At 37.0% G+C, this 18,358-nt stretch overlaps 1 protein-coding gene across 3 annotated transcripts in view; it reads right to left on the reverse strand.

Annotated features, from left to right (window-relative positions):
* HACE1 (HECT domain and ankyrin repeat containing E3 ubiquitin protein ligase 1) overlaps positions 1-11,932 on the reverse strand; it is a 101,678-nt gene extending 89,746 nt beyond the window's left edge. For all 3 annotated transcript variants that reach the window (XM_044674280.1, XM_044674279.1, XM_044674278.1), the window contains exons 1-4: positions 11,857-11,932; positions 4,959-5,013; positions 3,446-3,535; positions 2,604-2,708 (exon numbers count right to left, since the gene is read on the reverse strand). In XM_044674280.1, the coding sequence (XP_044530215.1) occupies positions 2,604-2,708; positions 3,446-3,535; positions 4,959-5,013; positions 11,857-11,932 (326 nt within the window). The remainder of the gene's footprint in view (positions 1-2,603; positions 2,709-3,445; positions 3,536-4,958; positions 5,014-11,856) is intronic.
* Positions 11,933-18,358: the final 6,426 nt, after the last annotated feature.

Genomic DNA, 18,358 nt, shown 5'->3' on the forward strand with positions numbered 1-18,358 from the left:
TATTATAACAATCTTACAACAGATGACCTACTAAAAAGTACTGGCCAATCACTTGGTTCAGGGACTATATGAGAAAAGGGACAAGGCCAGAGAGTAATTCAGTCCTAAAAATGTTCAACCTCTGCAATTTTATTACCACTTTATATATTTTCCTCACTGATCATTTGGATCAATCCTGTAATGAGCTCACTGCTAGAAGAGAATAACATAAGATGCTCTACTACCACTTTCCTTTCTCCAAATATTACCTATCCAGCAACTTCAACTATCTAGAAAATGGCTGATAACTAAGAAATAAACCAAAAGAATCACTAAGTAAGCAAACGAGTCACAAATCCTGCACTTAATTCCCATAAAATTCTGAGAACCTCAATTAGAGCCTATTTTAACCTTTCCTTAAACTTAATTTTCACATGCTTCATTATCTTGTTTGTTAGCCCATGGCATTAAAAAGTATAAATTAGAAAAGAGGCAAGGAATGTCAGTAGAAGCAAATACACTAGCAACAAGTGATGGTTGATAGGCAGTTTCCAAAGAACATAGAAAATGTTTTACAAGTCAGTGCAAGAGGGCAGAAAGGTGGCACAGTAAATAGAGTGCTTAGCCTGGAGTCAAGAAGACTCATCTTCTTGAGTTCAAATCTAGACTGAGATATTTACTAGTTGTGTGACCGTGGGCAAGTCACTTAAACCTGTTTGCCTCAAAAAAAAAAAAAAAGTTAATGCAAGAATTAAAAAAGCTCAGCAATGTGGAATTATTCAGTGAAGGGGCAAGTAACATTATGTCCAAACAGGATTAAAGGTCAGAAATGTATTTTTTTTGTTGTTTGGTCATTTCAGTTGTGTCTATGATCCCATTTTGAGGTTTTCTTGACAAAGATACTGGAGTGGTTTGTCATTTTCTTCTCTGGCTCATTTTATAGATGAGAAAACTGAGGCAAACAGGATTAAATGACTTTTTTAGGGTCACACAGCTAGTAAGTCTAGCCAGATTTAAAATTAAAAAAGATGAGTTTTCCTGACTTCAGGCCAGGTACACTATCCACTGTATCACCTAGCTACCGAAAAAAATTTAATATAAGAGTATAATAACGGCTATTCATAGAAATAGAGAAGCAATGTGGCATGGATTGAGAATTGGCCTCAGTCAGAAAGACTGGATTTCAAATCCCATTTCTAACATATACCATTTCTGTGTGACCCTGGTCAAATCATTTAGCCTCTCCATGCCCTAAAGAACCTTAACTATAAGTTACAGAAGAAACAGTAACACGCATTAGAAAAAAGGAGTTTCTTCAACAGAGAGTTCTCTATATGAATGAAATTAGAAGTCTAGGCCCTGTCTCACACTATTATAATAATCCAGAGTCATCTCCTTAATATATTCTATGTACTCTATTAAAAATGGCAAAAAAAAATTTTCAACCAAAAATGGCTAAAATGAAATGTTTTGACATTTAAGGAAGCAAGCTTCAGTTATCTAAAAAATCTACTTAAAAGAGAATGATTCATTCCTTTAAAATTCTGCCTGAAAAAAGTATTCTCTCTGAGGTCTAACCCTAACTAAATTACATAGGGGGGAGGAGGGGGAAGTAAAGTTTGAGAAGTAAAAGATTCCAGAAAGGAGATAGGAATGCCATATTTCAAAAAGTTTGATGTCATTATAATTTAAGATGAAATAAAAAACATAAATGGAATGAATCCATGATCTCACAGATGAGGAGGCTTCCCTGACGAATAGTGAGGGTAATCAACACTTCCTCTGACACTCTGACACTTAGGAGAAAGGATTCTTCACCTGAGCTCCATGAACTTGTTTTTATAATATCATGATAACTGTAGGCCAATATAGTTGGTTTCCTTTGTAACCTATGGGTGTTATTTTATGCATTTAAAAACATTATTCAGAGAAGGGATCGGATCCATAGGTTTCACTAGACTGCCAAAGGGAAACATCATACTAAAAAAAAATAATAATAAAATCAAGATCCCCAATCTTAAGAAAATTAAATTAACTAAGAAGTTAAGTGACTGTTCCTGTCACCTGGCTAATATGTGCACAAAGCAGGATATGAACCTAGATTTTTGCCTTCAAGACCAATTCTCTCTCTACTCACCCTACTGCTTCTCACAAAAAAGAAAACTATAGAAGTCCAATGATATTACGTTCACCTATAACTACATCTAAAAAAACCAGGTAACCATATAAATTTGGTGATAGTCATTTTACTTTTCTTGATAGTCTTTATTTCTTGAAGCAGCTACATATCTATCTGGCTAAGTGGATAAAGCACTAATCCTGGAATGAGCAAGATCCTGAGTTTAAGTCTGGCCTCAGACTTTCTAGGGATCAAATGAGATAGAATTTGTAAAGTATTTGTTAGCACAGTGCTTGACACACAATAAGCCCTTGAAAAATGCTTTTCCCCCCGTCCTTGATATGAAAAAGTCTAACCTATTTTATCTTTAATTAAAATTCTACATTAAAATTGATCATACTTACATATTTATATGACTTTCACAAGGTAAATATCACAAATCACTAATTAAAGATAATTGGAAATCTTTGAACATATTATGAAAAACAAGTTAAGATCATCTTACCCATTTCTAGCTGCCAAATGAAGAGGTGTACACCCTGAAATATCTTGATAGTTAGGATTTGCTCCTTTTTTTAGCAGCAGAACCAAGCATTCAACTGATCCACAACTGGAAAATATTAAGAGTTCAAATTCTTTTAGTAACTAAAGGAAACATATTGATTAATTCAATATTCAAATGTCAAAAATTAAGTATATTTCTGGTCACCAATTTAAACATCTGACACTTACCCCATGAAGATAATACATTCTATTTCTACTAGGATATCAATTAACTAGAAGCTTGTTTTAGCCACAGTTCGCAAATCCAGAAAATACATAAACGTGTACTAATGCATATGTAGATACACTGTTTTAATGACTGACTCATCATTACTTCTTGAATTACAGATGTCATGAAAACATTTTCCAAAAGTCTAATTTTCTATTACTAATAATTAATGGAACAATCTAACTAAATAGTATTCTCCATCTAGCTTTAAATATATATTAGCAATAGATGACAAAAGTCAATGACTTTAAATTAGTTAGCATATTTTCAGATAAAAACTAATTTAAAGTTAATTTGAAGTTTTTAATAATTTTAATAATTTCTCCACTTCAAAAGAAAAAAAAGTAAATTTGGTTGAAGGGTTATTGTTCAGTCTATCACAAAAGGAATCTACACTTCACCCAGCCTACAATCTTCACAAGGTCCAACCCAGAGTCTACAGCAGTAGTTTATGGTTATATCAATGATGACATTCCAGAATAATCCCCCAAAAAAACTAACAAAAAAACAGAATGCTGACAAGAAAAGGTAAGCACACAAACCACATTTATCTGCCCAAACCAACTATGTCTTACTTTGCAGCAATATGAAGTAAGCTTCTTTTCACCCGTCCAAATGCATAATTGACATCAAACTTTGAATTGGATAATAATTCTGAAACAGACCTACACAGAAACAAAATCAGAAGATTAAAGTACAGTTCAAAGCTTCTCAACTCACCTTATCAAATCTTCAAGTTGAAGGAGAGAGTCAAAGCCACAAGAGAGAAATAATTCTCTGAAGTGGAACAATTTGCCCAAAGCAATGTAACTACCAAAAAGTACATGATATAATCAATTAAACTAGAGACCAGACAGTTCCAATCATGACTATTAAGACACTGATATATTCCCTACTCTGAAGTTACCTAGAGTGGTTTTTGCTAACAATGAATGCTTCTGTACAAAGGGAGGTAGGTTAGAGAAACTGCATATGTATAATACATGCTTGATGTGGAATTTGTGACCCCATATCTAAGTTTTCCCTGAATCACTTGTAAATTTACTGCGAAATCCATAGCTGCTTTCTTTTTGTTTGTTTTTATACTTACCAACTTAAAGTTAAGTTTACAACCTCGTCTATAGGTGAGCAATTTTATTCCATTTTAAATGCCAATAATCTTAGGCTTAAGTACCTTTCTGTTTCTAGTCAACATCTCTTCACAAATGGCAGAGTACCAAAAAAGCAATACATTTATGAAAATATGCTTTCCTACATTTCTACAATTTCCAGGTGAACAGATCTGCACTTACTCACTTCCTTCTACCTCAATACATCTTAGTAGTCCATGACAACTGGCCCAACATTAATGTGCATGGAATGTGTTATTATTACAAGGTGTCCCAAAAGTGTTATTTTTATGTGACTAAAGCGATTAAGGCTTAAAGAAAAAAGTAAAAAAGTTGCACTAGACTTTTGGGACACTTTGTATATAATTCATCATACTTTCAGAATACTATAGGAAAAAATATCATAACCATACATTTTTCTCCATGAAAGTTAAAGTATTTTAATTACATAATCTCTGAATCTAAAAGTACCCTAGTGAAATCAAATACCCTCACTTTTTTCTGTGCACATGCTAGATTCCCACTCTCATTCTTCTAGCAGGACATAAGCTTCTTCAGAGAAGGAATTGGTTTGTATTTGTATCTAGCCTCACAATAGGTTTTTCTTTTTTACTGAATCCAGTACAACAAATCTCATTTAGCACAATGTTTACTATTATTGTTATTTTCATCATCTGTACTATTAAGATAACTGACTTGTCTAAGATCATTCCACTGGTTGGACTGCTCCAGCAACAAATTTGTTTTTTTAAAGAAAAAGGTTTTAAAGGCCATAATGAAGGAAGTTTTAAACAAATGTTGGTTTATTTCACCTTGAGCAAGTCTAAACATACATTGTCTCTACTTCTCATATACATAAAATAAAGCTTTGAATTAGATTGTCTCTAAGATCATTCATAGGTCTAAATTTTTAAGTTGTCTTTTTGTAATTATTTAGCTAACTCTAAAAATTATATTAGTCTTTCAAAGAAATACTCACCTATGCTGGTCAGCCATAACCATTGGCATTAATGTATAGACAGCAGTTTCATTATCTAGGTAGAAACCAATAAAAAGAAGTTAGTATATCACTACTGTACATGTGCAATAAAGAATTTCAGAGAGAGAACATGCAGTTGCTACTAAAGCATAATCTAGTTACAGTATAACTAGACTTCTAATAGTTCTAAGTGCCTAGTTCTCTAAAAGGAAAGAATTAAGATTACTTTGGAATCAACTATTCAAGGTATTTAGAGAAGGAATAATATCAGAAGAGATACCACCTTCAAACTTATTTTCAAGGGGGCAACTCTCCATGCACTGAGAGCCAGGCCTAGAGACAAGAGGTCCTAGATTCAAATCTGGTCTCAAATACTTCCTAGCTATGTGACCTGATCAAGTCACTTAACTCCTATTTTCTAGCCCTTAGTATTGATTCAAAAACAAAAAGTAAGGGTTTAAAAAAAAATCACTAGACTACCTACTAAAAACCATGACAAAAAAGTCATATTTCAAAAAATCATAAAAGAAAACTACCCAGATGGCAAAGTAAAAATAGAATCCACCAATCATCTCCTAAAAGATATTCCAAAATTAAATTTCCCAGAATATTACAACCAAAATCCAGAGTTTCCTGCAAGCAACCAGAAAGAAAGGGTTCGTGTGTACAGGGAGTCACCGGCAGGGTCACGAATTATTTAGAAGCCACCACTTTAAAAGGGTGGATAGTTTGAAATACAATATTCCAGAGGGCAAAAGATCTAGGCTTACACTCCAGAATAATTGAGTCAGAAAAAATGAATAGAATTCTATGTCTGTAAAATGAAACTTTAAGGAAATACAAGACTTCCAAACAATCCCAATGAAAAGTTCAGAGTTGTACAAAGTTCAAAACGCAGGAGTCAGAAGAAATATAAAAAGGTAAGCACGAATAAACAAGCATAAGGGACAAAACCAGGATATACAGTTTATGTTTCAATAAAGATGATACAAGAGTTCCCTCTGAGGTCTACATAACAAGGAAGAAATGGGAGAAGGGGAGCAGCTAACATCTGAACCTCACTGTCATCCTACCTGGTCAAAGGAAGGAAGAACACACAGATATAGATTTTGGTACAGAAATATATTTCACTCAAGAGAGACAAAGAAAGGAAAAGGAAAATAGATTAAGGGAAAGGTTAATCCTAAACAAACAAACAAAAAAAAACTCTTAAGGACTTAAAAAATGTTGTTTGTTTTGTTTTTTTTTTGAGGTGGCAAAGAACTGGAAACTGAGGGGGTGACTATCAACTAGAGAATAGCTGAACAAGTTATGGTATATAAATGTGATAGAACACTACTGTGCTATAGGACATAATGAAAAGAATAAATTAATAGAAGGAAATGAACAGAAACAGAACAATTTTTATAACAATGATACTGTAAAGGCAAATAACTTTAGAACTTAAGAACTCTAATCAGAGTAATGAGCAACCACAATCCAAAGGACTCAGAATGAAACATGCTATCTACTTCCTGATACACATATAAAGATCTCATGAATGAGAGTTGTTTTTGAACATGGCCAACGAAGAAATGTATATTGTTTAACTATACATGTTTGGAATAAGAATTTTATTTTTCTTTCCTCCTTAGCAAGTATCCCTAGCACTATAATTTATAAAAACATGTTAACCCTTTTAAAAGTCGGGGCGGGGGGGTATTAGGTGGGAGGGAGAGAAAGGTGGTTTCTTTTTTTTGCTGATTAAAGATTGATTTTTAAAATACCATCAATTTAATTTTTGTAATAGTGTTTTATGCTCATGTCTAGCACCTCCCAACTCTACTTGAAGAAAGTATTCATGATATGTATAACATGAGGCTTGCATATGGGCTGCAAGCCTTAAGTCTCTCCCCTGTTTCTTATTACAGCCATTTTTCCAAATTTCTTTACTCTTCCCCTTTAGGTGGGCATTTCATTACATTTAAATCATAAGATATTAAAGAAAAAGTTGATTTATTTGGAGAGTCTTATTGAATTCTTTAAGAGAATTTCTCTATCTCCTCATCTTTTGCAATAGATGCTGGCACATAAGTTATTATTGTTTTCATGGAGATCTTTTTATGATTTTTATGAATGCATATATGCTGATGCCAAAAGTTTAGGCTTTTCATCAAAAAGCAATGCTTCTACAAAAATATTCAAAGCCTAAAGTAAACTGAACTAGTTACATATAAGCATAAGACCACGAAAAAAGCAACATAATCTTGCAGTTAGTGAGGGCTTGACTCACAAGATATCTGAAAGAAGGGGTGATAATTATGCTTGAGGGAAATTATGTATCTTATTACCCTCTAAAAATGGCCTAAAATATATGGATAAAGTACCGATCCAGATGCCTCTTTCCATTTCAACTAAATCCTAATGAGAATAATATGAACATATAAGAAGTAAATTCACAAGCAATTCTCCATAGTAGACCTCATCTTCACACACAATTGGCTGAAAATGTAAAAAATACACAAATCCAGTCTCTTAAGACTACAAAAAACATTGAATTTTGTAGCATAAAACACTGCCTTGAAGAATCTCCTCCAAAAAAAAAGTATCTCCCATGCAAATTTCATGATTCCCTGAAAGATATAACAAATAACTTTGTTCTATGAAATTCTGATAATTATCAAGCAAGATATAAAACAGGGAGATACATACTTGCTACATCCTTCTGTCTGTCATTTAAGATTCTCCATTCCAGAATGCAAATGAAGAGGGATGCCCATAAAATAGATGATCAAGATGCTGACTGGGAATGATAAAATGCTGACATATTGTATCTATTCTCAGAAAAGGGTAGTCTCCTAAATGAGGCAAGAAATCATGACTCAAGATAATTTGGCCTAAATATGCATACAAAAAATTGAAGTAGATAAAGAATTGTGTAATGTTCAGATTATACTAAGCAACTGGACAAAAATCCCATAGAGCTGGTCCACCAGCACGTATATCTTGAACAGAAACTTTGAATGATCAATGAACTAGATCGTAGGAAAAATAATTGATTGATTGATTCATGATCTATCCATAGTTTATAATTATCCCTAGTTATTTCCAAGCAGTATTACTGTTTAAAGTATGATTACTAAGTAACTGTTCAGTATGTCCATATTCATATGTAGTCAATCAAGTTTGATTATATAAATAATAATCCACATCATACTCACAACAGGTTGAAGGGATTCTTTCTTTTATCAAACTTTTTTGGTCATAAAAATCAGGCTTAAGACTGTATAATAAGAGTCATGAGTTCACATGCCTATCCAGAAAAATGTCTCAGCTAGAGCACCAACATCCATGTGGCCTGATAAGTTAATGTTAAATGAAGGGGATCATCCAAATCTCTACAGTCTGATACTTTCCCTTCACCCAAATTGAGGAGATAAACAATCCATTGCCCATCTTATGACCCCATAAAAGTCATTATGAGAGTCAGTAATAGGTGTACCTCTTATCCATCCTATCAGCAGAAATTACCCTTATTTTGCAACTCCTATGATCACTCATAGAAAGTCTACAAGTCATTTTAGGAATCCCTTGATCTTTTGTCATTTCCCTCAACTGCCCAACATTGGGTGGGATTCTCACCGGCTTGATGATTGCCCAAATTCTGCCTGTTGCCCAACCCACTGCCTTGGGACCACCAATGTTACTGTAACTACCAATAAGAATCTGTATTTTGTGGTGTACTGTCTGGACTGTCTGGGACCTAACATTTATAAAATCTGTACTAGGGAGGGGGCATATCTCAGATAGTAAGGAAGATTTAAGATCCCTTTCATAAAATGGGGCCAGGTCCCTTTAATAAATAGTTATTGGCCTGCAGTTATGCCTCAGTGATTTTTATTGCAAAATAGGCAGATTTTTTTTTACCTGAAACAACTCAGAATAGAATATCAGAAGAAGGCCCGAGATTGCTTTTGGAAACATTGCAGTGCTGTTTTTTTAAATGACATCCTCCCCCTGAAACAAATGACCATCTTTTAAGATCAATATTTTTCAGGTAAAGCAAGTCACAGAATACTAAAGCCATCAAAGAATTCACCTCGTAGGCTACCTAAAAGGATATGAAAAAGGCAAGGTGAGCATTAAAAGGCCACATGTGGCATGTTCCCAACAAGGCATTACACAATAAATAGAATAAAGGGGATAATAAGAGGAATTCATAAATGGAATTGGAAGCTGGCTAGTCTTAATTTAATAGGCAATCTATTGGTATCTACACAATGTTAAAAGATTTACAGGAAAGACCCTAGCATGTTGCAAGAATCCCTACTGGAGTATATAGGAGAGGCCATGGACAAGAGTCAAACAGAATGGGAAGTTAGGCACAGATTATTATCTGCATAACTAAGGAAGTATTTACATCAATTAAATTACAAATGTGTCAAATTATCAAGATGTTTAAGACAATGCTCCAGTTTAGCAAGTTTTATTGGCTTTACATGTACATTTTCAAAAATGTCCTTACTAAATAACTAATTTTTGATTTTGCTATTTGGACTTTAATTTTTTTAAAAATACTCAATATTAACAAGAAATCTTTCCAAACACTTATAAAAGTAAAAAGGCATTAAAAATAATCAGTATTTAGCAGCCTAAATCAAAATGGTGTCATAAACATATGTATTCAAAAAATATTTTTCAATGCAAGATACTATGACAGTACTCTTTTATCTTTCATGTGTACACACTCAAATAAAATTTGAACACAAACTCTATCAACTCAACTAGATCACATCATGGTAAACAATATCACTAGCAGGAAACTTAGCAAATAATGGCTTAAGAGTGTTATAAATAGAATATTCATCCATTGATACTCCCTAACTAAAGGAGAAATGAATACCATTTCCAGTGATAACATTTTTCATTCATGGCATCTGTGGTCATTCAGACAAAATGTGTAAAGGAAAACTGTTATACTTAGATATTTTCAAAAAATCATTTAAAAAGAATTGAAAGCAATCTAATCAGCATTTACTGAACACCTTTTTCTGTTCAGAGAACAACACAAATACTGTGGAAATCAGATTACAAGAGAAAAAGACGACAGTAGACCTAGACTATTATAATTTGCATAGCCCTAATCAGTCTTTATTAATAGAAGGTAGAGGCTATAGGGTTTAAAGAAAAATATCTTCAAAATATTAGAGGGAAAATCAGCATGATATGGTCACAGATTGTCTTCTCCTCTATGATTAAAATTGATTCCTTAAGTCCTGAGATCATAATATTATTTCCAAAAGTAACAGAAACTAGTAAGAAGAATGGATATGTATAGAAGGGGGAAAAGTGTTTTTATCATAAGCTTTTTAAATTTGGGGGGGTTTGTGCCAGAAAAAGTTTCAATCTAAATGGCAAATCATTAATGAACAATAAGAAGAACCTTCTTTATACAAATATTCCCTTTGCCTCAATTCTGAGAGAGATAATATATTTTTATAGTTTTTCTCTAAATCATTAATGTCATTGTATAATATACTTTAAAACCCTTTAGCACCACTAATAAAACAACTTTACATAAACTATACTCTATATGGTTAGCTATGGTCACCTAAAACATTTTAGTAGAAATTTAAAATTCTATTATCCCTTGAATTAACCAAATGTCACAAGGCTATTTTCCTAAACGAATAAATAATAAGAAGTACTTCTTTAAAAGTTCTCCAGAATTAAATATGATTGAGGTCATTTTCCCTACCTCTTTCCCCATCTCTTTTTTAAAGGGCTGTTCTTAAGATATCCATGCCAAGGATGAATCTTTTTCAATCCTCAACAACCTGCTCTCTGAAACAATTGTTATGTCACTACCAGATCAAATAAGAATGGATTCTTTAAAACAATTCAAATATTTATACTTTCTCTTATTCAGCATAAATGCTGCTTCAAACTATCCAACCTCAGTAGTAACTTGAGATGGCTAAAGAGTCATCAAAAACTGATTCCCCAATGAGGCCAAAGTCTCTAACAAATTCTTTATTCATGAATCTCAAAACCTCTTGAGCATGCAGCAATCAATCCTAACAATCTTTGCATTTATATTCGGATTGTTTCAGAATCTATCATTATGGGAATACCTGTAACCTAGCTCAAGAGGTAGTTGTGAGTCCTATGTAAATATGAATTGAGATCAGTAGCTGCAGAACCACCCCATCAGCGATTTCAAAAAGGCAAATTTAAATAAACAACCGCCTACTAGCAACTTAGAAATAAAGCCTGAGATCCTACATTAGGGAGAAATATGCATCTACAATTTGGTCTTCACAGCAACAGAAGAGAAGGCATAGCTCAGAACAGTGAAATTAAAGGGGAACCGAACCCCTTAATAACCCAGGTCCTTTAAGATTCTACCAAGCCTCTGATTCTGGGGTTCTTATCCTTTTTTTGTGTCACGTGACCCCTTATGCACTCTGGAGAAGTCTGTGAATCTCTTCTCAAAATATGGGCTTAAATGCCTAAAATAAAATACATATGGTTACAATGGTAACCAGCACATCCAAATACTTATCAAAATGCATTTTTAAAAAGTAAATAAAATCTCATGTGCCGAGGGTGAAGAGCTCGGAAAAATCTAATTGAATATTAGAAGAATATCGGGTCTGACCATCACCACTCCCACCAACCCATTAAGCCCTCACTACCTCACCCTGACAGTGAGGTCAAGGCAAGTCACACTGACCCGGCCCTCACCCAAACTCACAACTCCACACCGCTCACTAGGGATAGACGGAGAAAAGAGCGAGGGACAGCCAAAAGGCCCCTCTGCCGATGGGAAAAGTATAACTTTAGAGGTTCTTTTCCAATCCTCCGGCTGCCTTGGACTGGCCTTCTCCTCCCTCCCAGCTCCGCTCTGTTCCCCTACCTTCTGGAAGCTCCACAGTGCGGGCGCGACGCAGGGAGCGGGTCAGGCGGTTGAGCTGCTCCATCGCTCTCTCCATCCTCGGGGCGCAGCGCCCCGCTTCCTCCCCGCCTCCAGGGCCCGGTCTCGGAGCCTAGCTCCCTACATCCCCGGCGAAGCCCATGGCGGTCCAGAAAGGCTGAGAGCTCCTGAGAACATCGAGGCCGCGGGTACCTCTTTCCCTCCTCCAGCACCAGCTCTGGCTCGGGAAATCCGGGGGCGGCAGTAGTTAATGACAACGGAGGGGGTACCGGACTGGGCCAGCTGCTGGCGCCCGCCTCCCGCGCCGCTTCCTGCCCCTCTTCCTCCTGTGTTCGCAGGACCTTCTGGGAATTGTAGTTCTCTCGAGAGCTCCAGAGACGGGACCCCGCCCCTCACCTCTGTCGCCACACCCCCAAACTAAGGCGTCAGTTACTTAAAGTGCTCTAGCTCCTACTCCAAAACCTAGGGCGTTCGTTGCCCCACCTCCTTCCCAAGTTTTTAACGAGAATATTTTTCACTGATATTTCAGAGCCCAAGCCAAGTGCATTCTGAGGTCTTACAATGAGTATTGCGGTGTAAAGCCTGCATGACCCCTAGCCCCCGACCATAATATGCTGCGTGCTCTTCATTACAAAATAAAAAGGCCTTGGCTTTTTTTTTTTTAATGATGATTAGCATTAATAATTAAACAGCGTGGAGCACAACTATTCCATAAGTGTTTAGGAAATAATTTGCGAACAAGAAATAAACCAGTAAAGTACAAAACATTCTCTTTTTTTCTTCTTTCCAGCCATTTTTATAGCATTTTAAGGTTTACCAAATCTTTTACATATCTATTATTGATAACTTCTGGGACACTCAGCCTTTTCCCTTCTCCACAAAGAAGCCCCTCTACCTACTTTTTCTCAGTTTCCTTTGCTGTATTCTCAACCAAGTCATGCCCTCTAACTCTCCATGTCACACAGGACTCAGTTCGGTGCATTCTTCTTCCATACCGCTTCATTTGGTAATCTCATCAACTACTGTGTATTTGCTGGTGATTCTCAAATCCTTATACCCTCCCCTAACCTCTCTTCTGACTTCCAATCTCAAATCTCCATATACCTTTCAAGTCATTTCAAACAATATCTAGTAGATATCTTAAACCCAACTGGTCCAAAAGTGAACTCATCACCCTTCCCCCAACCTTTTTGTTCTTTGGTCTTGTCCTGACCCTATGGGCTATACTGTCCATAAGTTTTTCCTAGCAAAGATACTGGAGTGGTTTGCCATTTTCTTCTCTAGTGAATTAAGGTAAACAGGGTTTAAGTGATTTCCTCAGGGTCACAAAGCTAGTAAGTGTCAGAATCTGGATTTGAACTCAGGTCTTCATGACTCCTGGGCCAGCATTCTGTCCTCTGAGTCATCTAGTTAACTCTGCCTCTAAATTCTAACCCTGCTCCAAACTTCCCTATTAGTATTGAGGGCTTGTTCATCCTCCCAATTCCTATGCTTGCACCCCCTAAAGTTCTCACTATCTCTTATAATCTTCTCCCAAACCAATCAATCCCACCAAATCCTGTTGATTACACCCCTGCAACTTTTCTCCATATGCCCCTTCTGTCCTCTGCTACTTCCAACACCCCATTGCAGTCTCTTCTCACTTCTTGCTAAAGAAGATACTTAATGAATATTTATCGGTTTGACTAACTGACTCTGCTCTGAACCCTTGCACACAATCCAGATTGAATTTAGTCCTTATGGACCCCAATCTCTAATAAAAGGGGCTAGGCTCTATTTTCTCACATTTGTCATCTTGGGAAGCCAATTTACTTAGAGTTTATGTTGTAGTTCCTGTCTAGTCTTAATATACAACATAAATTAGATAAGGGACAGACATTTATCTCTAACATATACAAAAAATGTTAAAGCAGACACAAAACTCACAACTTAACAAAACTTGATAGAACAACTTAAAACTGGATTCAGTAATTTAACTTATAGCTACTCATACTCCCTTGAGATGCTCAAATCTCGAAACATAAAGTAGTTTGGGGAAGCTAGGTGACCTAGTGGATAGAGAGCCAGGCCTGGAGAGGAGAGGTCATGGGTTCAAATCTGGCCTCAGACACTTCCTAGCTGTGTGACCCTGGGCAAGTCATTTAACCTCAATTGTCTGGCCCTTACCACTCTTCTGGCTTAAAACTATTCTTAGTATTAATTCTAAGACTGAAAGGAAGGGTTTAAACACACACACACACACACACACACACACACACACACACACAAAATAGTTTGCAGGACTGCTGAATAGGCATTTTCCATCTTTCCTCAACTCTGCACTATCCAAACAATACTGTTATTATGGTAAAATGGCTCAGATTTGAGCCAATCATCTGGTTGGTAGCTGACTTTTCCAAGAGTCCTGGAATAGTAGAAAGGACTCTCTTGCAAGCAAATCAGTGATGTTCAGGAACTTCCAACCTCTCAAACCTTCTATGTTGCCTACAAACTTTATCCATCCAAGGGCAGATATTAGTTTCTTTAAAATCAAATAAAAACAAACACAAAGAGGCAGCCTAAACTCTAGTTCAGGCTTACCTAGGCAGTTCATGTGCCTCTGATGTCTGGCTATCCCTCCACCAAATCTTTGTGGAAAACTGCTGGAAACAACACTGACTTGATTTGTGGCTAGAAGGGAAGAGAGACCTAAAAGTAAGACACTCCCTTTTAAATATCCACTGAGACATCATATCTTCCAGTTCATAATCTCAAAGTACAAGTCCTTTAGGTCTGAGTCACACATGGCTCCAGAGATAACCAGAGCCAGCAAGAACTTTGTGAAGATGGGATTAACTCTCCCCTGTCCATTTTTAGATATAATCACCAGAAGAGTGTATATACCCCAATTATCCTTGTCCTTAAGCATGGGGAGGTCTGTGACCCATGTGTGCTATAGTGAGTAATGAATCAGAATTGACTGACTTGCCCCTGGGCAGTCCAAAGCAAAGCTTTAGCCGTAATTGGTACATGTAAAGTGGGAGGAAGGCACAGGAAATGAAGAAAGGAATGTTCTTTATAAGTGGCAAGAACTTCCTATGAGCAGGTCTTTTGCCTTCAACTTGACCCTGGAGGAGCCCCAGCTAAGGACTCCTTTCTATTTCTATTAGGACTACCACATGGATGAGTGAAAAAGGCTGACTCTCTTCCCCTGCTTTCCTGGAGGTACTACCCTCCAGAGGGGCCCCTTGTCTGGGAGGAGGTCTCCTGACTAAAACTCTTACTAATTGATCCTTAGGCCCTTCAGCTAGGGCTTCTGGAGCCCTGACAGAGTAAAGCCAGGACTTAAGCACATAATCTAATTCTGTTAAGCTAGATCTCTTACTCTGCTCTCTTTCTCATTTCTCTACTTTCACTCTTTCCCTCTATTTTACAAATAAATTGCTAAAAAAAAATTTGGGATTAGTTAATTCCTAGCAACCACACTCTGATAAATTCAGTCCAACCCTTTTATTTTTACCCCTTACATTCTGCCCCTTACAACTTTGAGGGTTCTCCATGGCATACAGTAGCTTATTCGAAACCCTCATAGCAGCCTTGTTTTTGAAGATACTAGAATTCAGAGATGTAAAGATACTAGTGCCACAAATAGTAAGTGTAGAAGCCCCCATTTGAGTTTAGTTCTTCATTCCAATTTTTGCTGTTAATGGTTAAAATTCTCTGGAGACTGTATCTTAATTTTATAATTTTTACTTATTGTGTGGAGTGAAAAATTAGTATGTTATAAAGAGTTATTAATATCACCAAAAAGTTAGTAAAAACCAAGCCCTCCCTCCCCCTATCCATTTCTCTTCAAACTCCAAGACAAGGTTATCCCGTCCCTTCCTTCAAGCAGAACAAATATTGGTTGGGTCTTTGGGGATTTGTTTGGGAATTTGCCTGAGGCAGGAGTCCTAGATGGATGCTCTAAGACCCTGAAATACTCATGATCAAATCTTAAGGTCCAATCTTGAGTACCCTTTTGTCTTAGAAGCCTCTTCTATTGTATCTGAAGCTTCTTCCAGCTGGTCAAGCCAAATGGCTGGGCTGATCCTCACACCAGCCCCTTCCAAATAAGCCAGTCCTGAACTTTTCTCTTTATATCTGTCTCCAACTTCCTGATCATTTCTTTAAAAATGTGAAAATGCTTGAATGTACCCACTATGAAGCTATTCTCCAAATTCATGAAGATGTTAATTAGTTTGAATGTGTCCATTGTAAAATTATTCAACATTATGTCTCCAACCATCATAAAAATGTAATACATCCTGGTTCTGGGTTAAGATGGCGGCAGAGTAAGAAGCAGCTCTTAACCTCTCCTGACTGAAACACACAAAACTCCTCAAGGGGACATAAAAACAAGTCCAGACGAACGGAGGAACCCCCACAACAGGGCACAGCGTGGAAGGTATGTGGAATCGAGGCATTTCCATGCTATAAAAGGGTGAAACAGCCCTCACGAAATCGCGGGCTAAGTAACCACCCCACCCCCACCCCCTCCACACACAACACCTGTAGCTCCGAAGCCAGCTAAAAAGAAATAGAGCAAGTTTGGGGCACCCATCCAGTCATTGGCAGCTCCGGGGCCTGATCCTGAGAGCAGCAAGACTTAGGACCCCATTAAGCCAAAAAACGCAGGCGAAATCTGAGCGCGGGCTCAGGACGCAGGGCACACAACGCAGGCTGAGCGGAGTGCAGGCACTGTGGAGGCGTGGGTGGAGGCAGACAGAGCCAGGAACTAAAGCCTAAGTGGGGAACCAGTGTGGACGGGTATACGACTGTGGAAGCAGCGCCCTGAGACTTGTAAAGAAACCTTCGGCAGAGGATCAAGCAAGGGGGTCTACCAGGGGGCTTGACCTTGGAAAAAACCAGAACTCAGAACTCAGGAGCCAAAAGACCGTGGACAGACCCTGAGCGCAAGGATAAACCTGAGAAGCTGCTGGGCTAACAATGGCTACCCAGTCTCAGGAAGTTCAGAAGAGAAAGATTAACAACAAGAAAAAGAAGTCTTTAACACTCGACAGCTTTTACACAGAGAAAATCCAGACAACTGAGCAAACAGAGGAGGAGAACAAACAAGCATCCAGACCCTCCTCAAATAAGGAAAACTCCTCACAAGCTATGGAAGAGTTCAAAACTGAGATTTTGAGGAAAATGGAAGAGATCTGGCAAGAAAATGACTGTTTAAAAGGTAGAATCATGCAATTGGAAAGTGAGGTTCAGAAACCAAATGAACTGATAAGCAAATTGAACTCCAGAAATGACCAGATTGAAAAGGAATACCAGAATATTATGGCCGAAAACCAGAAGATTATGGCCGAAAACCGAAAGATTATGGCCGAAAACCGAAAGATTATAGCCGAAAATCAATCCCTAAAGGCTAGAATTGAGCAAATAGAAACTAATGATCTCTCAAGACAATAAGAACAAATAAAACAAAGCCAAAACACTGAAAAAATAGAAGGAAACATGAAATATCTCAATGAGAGAGTGACAGACCAAGAAAACCGGTCTAGAAGAGACAATTTGAGAATAATCGGTCTTCCAGAAAAACCAGAAATTAATAGAAACCTGGACTCCATACTAACAGAAATAATTCAGCAAAATTGCCCTGAAGTCCTACAACAAGAGGGTAACATAGACATTGAAAGGATCCATAGAACACCTGCGACATTCGACCCAGATAAGAAAACACCCAGAAATATAATTGCCAAATTCAAGAGTTTCCAAGCAAAAGAAAAAATCTTACAAAAAGACAGAAAGAAACAATTCAAATATCAAGGAGCACCAATCAGGATCACACAGGATCTGGCAGCCTCAACGCTAAAAGACCGCAAGGCATGGAATACAATATTCAGAAAGGCAAGAGAGCTGGGCCTGCAACCACGGATCAACTACCCATCAAAACTGACTATATATTTCCAGGGGAAAGTATGGGCATTCAACAAAATTGAAGAATTCCAGGTATTTGCACAGAAAAGACCAGGGCTAAATGGAAAGTTTGATATCCAACCACAAAAATCGAGAGAAACCTGAAAAGGTAAATAAGATACAGAGGGGAAAGAAAGAAAATTTATAATTTTTAAATTTGCCTTTTTAAGGGCCTCAGTGAGATCTAATTATCTGTATTCCTATGTAGAGAAATGTTATATTTAATTCTCTGTAGTGAACTCTATTCACTATTATAATATTCACTATTATAGTAATCAGAAGAATAATTAGCAGGGTGAGGGTGGAACACTAAATAATCTAAGATGGCATGGGGGATGGGAAACAGGGGGTGAATAGCAGGGGACACCAAGAGAAACTTGAGTGCATAAGAAAATAGGATATTCTATTACACACAAAGAGGGCATGGGAGGGAGAGGGGACAAATACTATTATAAGAAGGAGAGGAAGAGAGCATTAAGAGGTATTAATCAAACCTTACTCTCAGTGTAATCAACCCGGAGAGGGAAGAGTAGCT

Source organism: Gracilinanus agilis, chromosome 4 (genome assembly GCF_016433145.1).
Source record: "Gracilinanus agilis isolate LMUSP501 chromosome 4, AgileGrace, whole genome shotgun sequence".
Lineage (NCBI taxonomy): Eukaryota > Metazoa > Chordata > Mammalia > Didelphimorphia > Didelphidae > Gracilinanus > Gracilinanus agilis.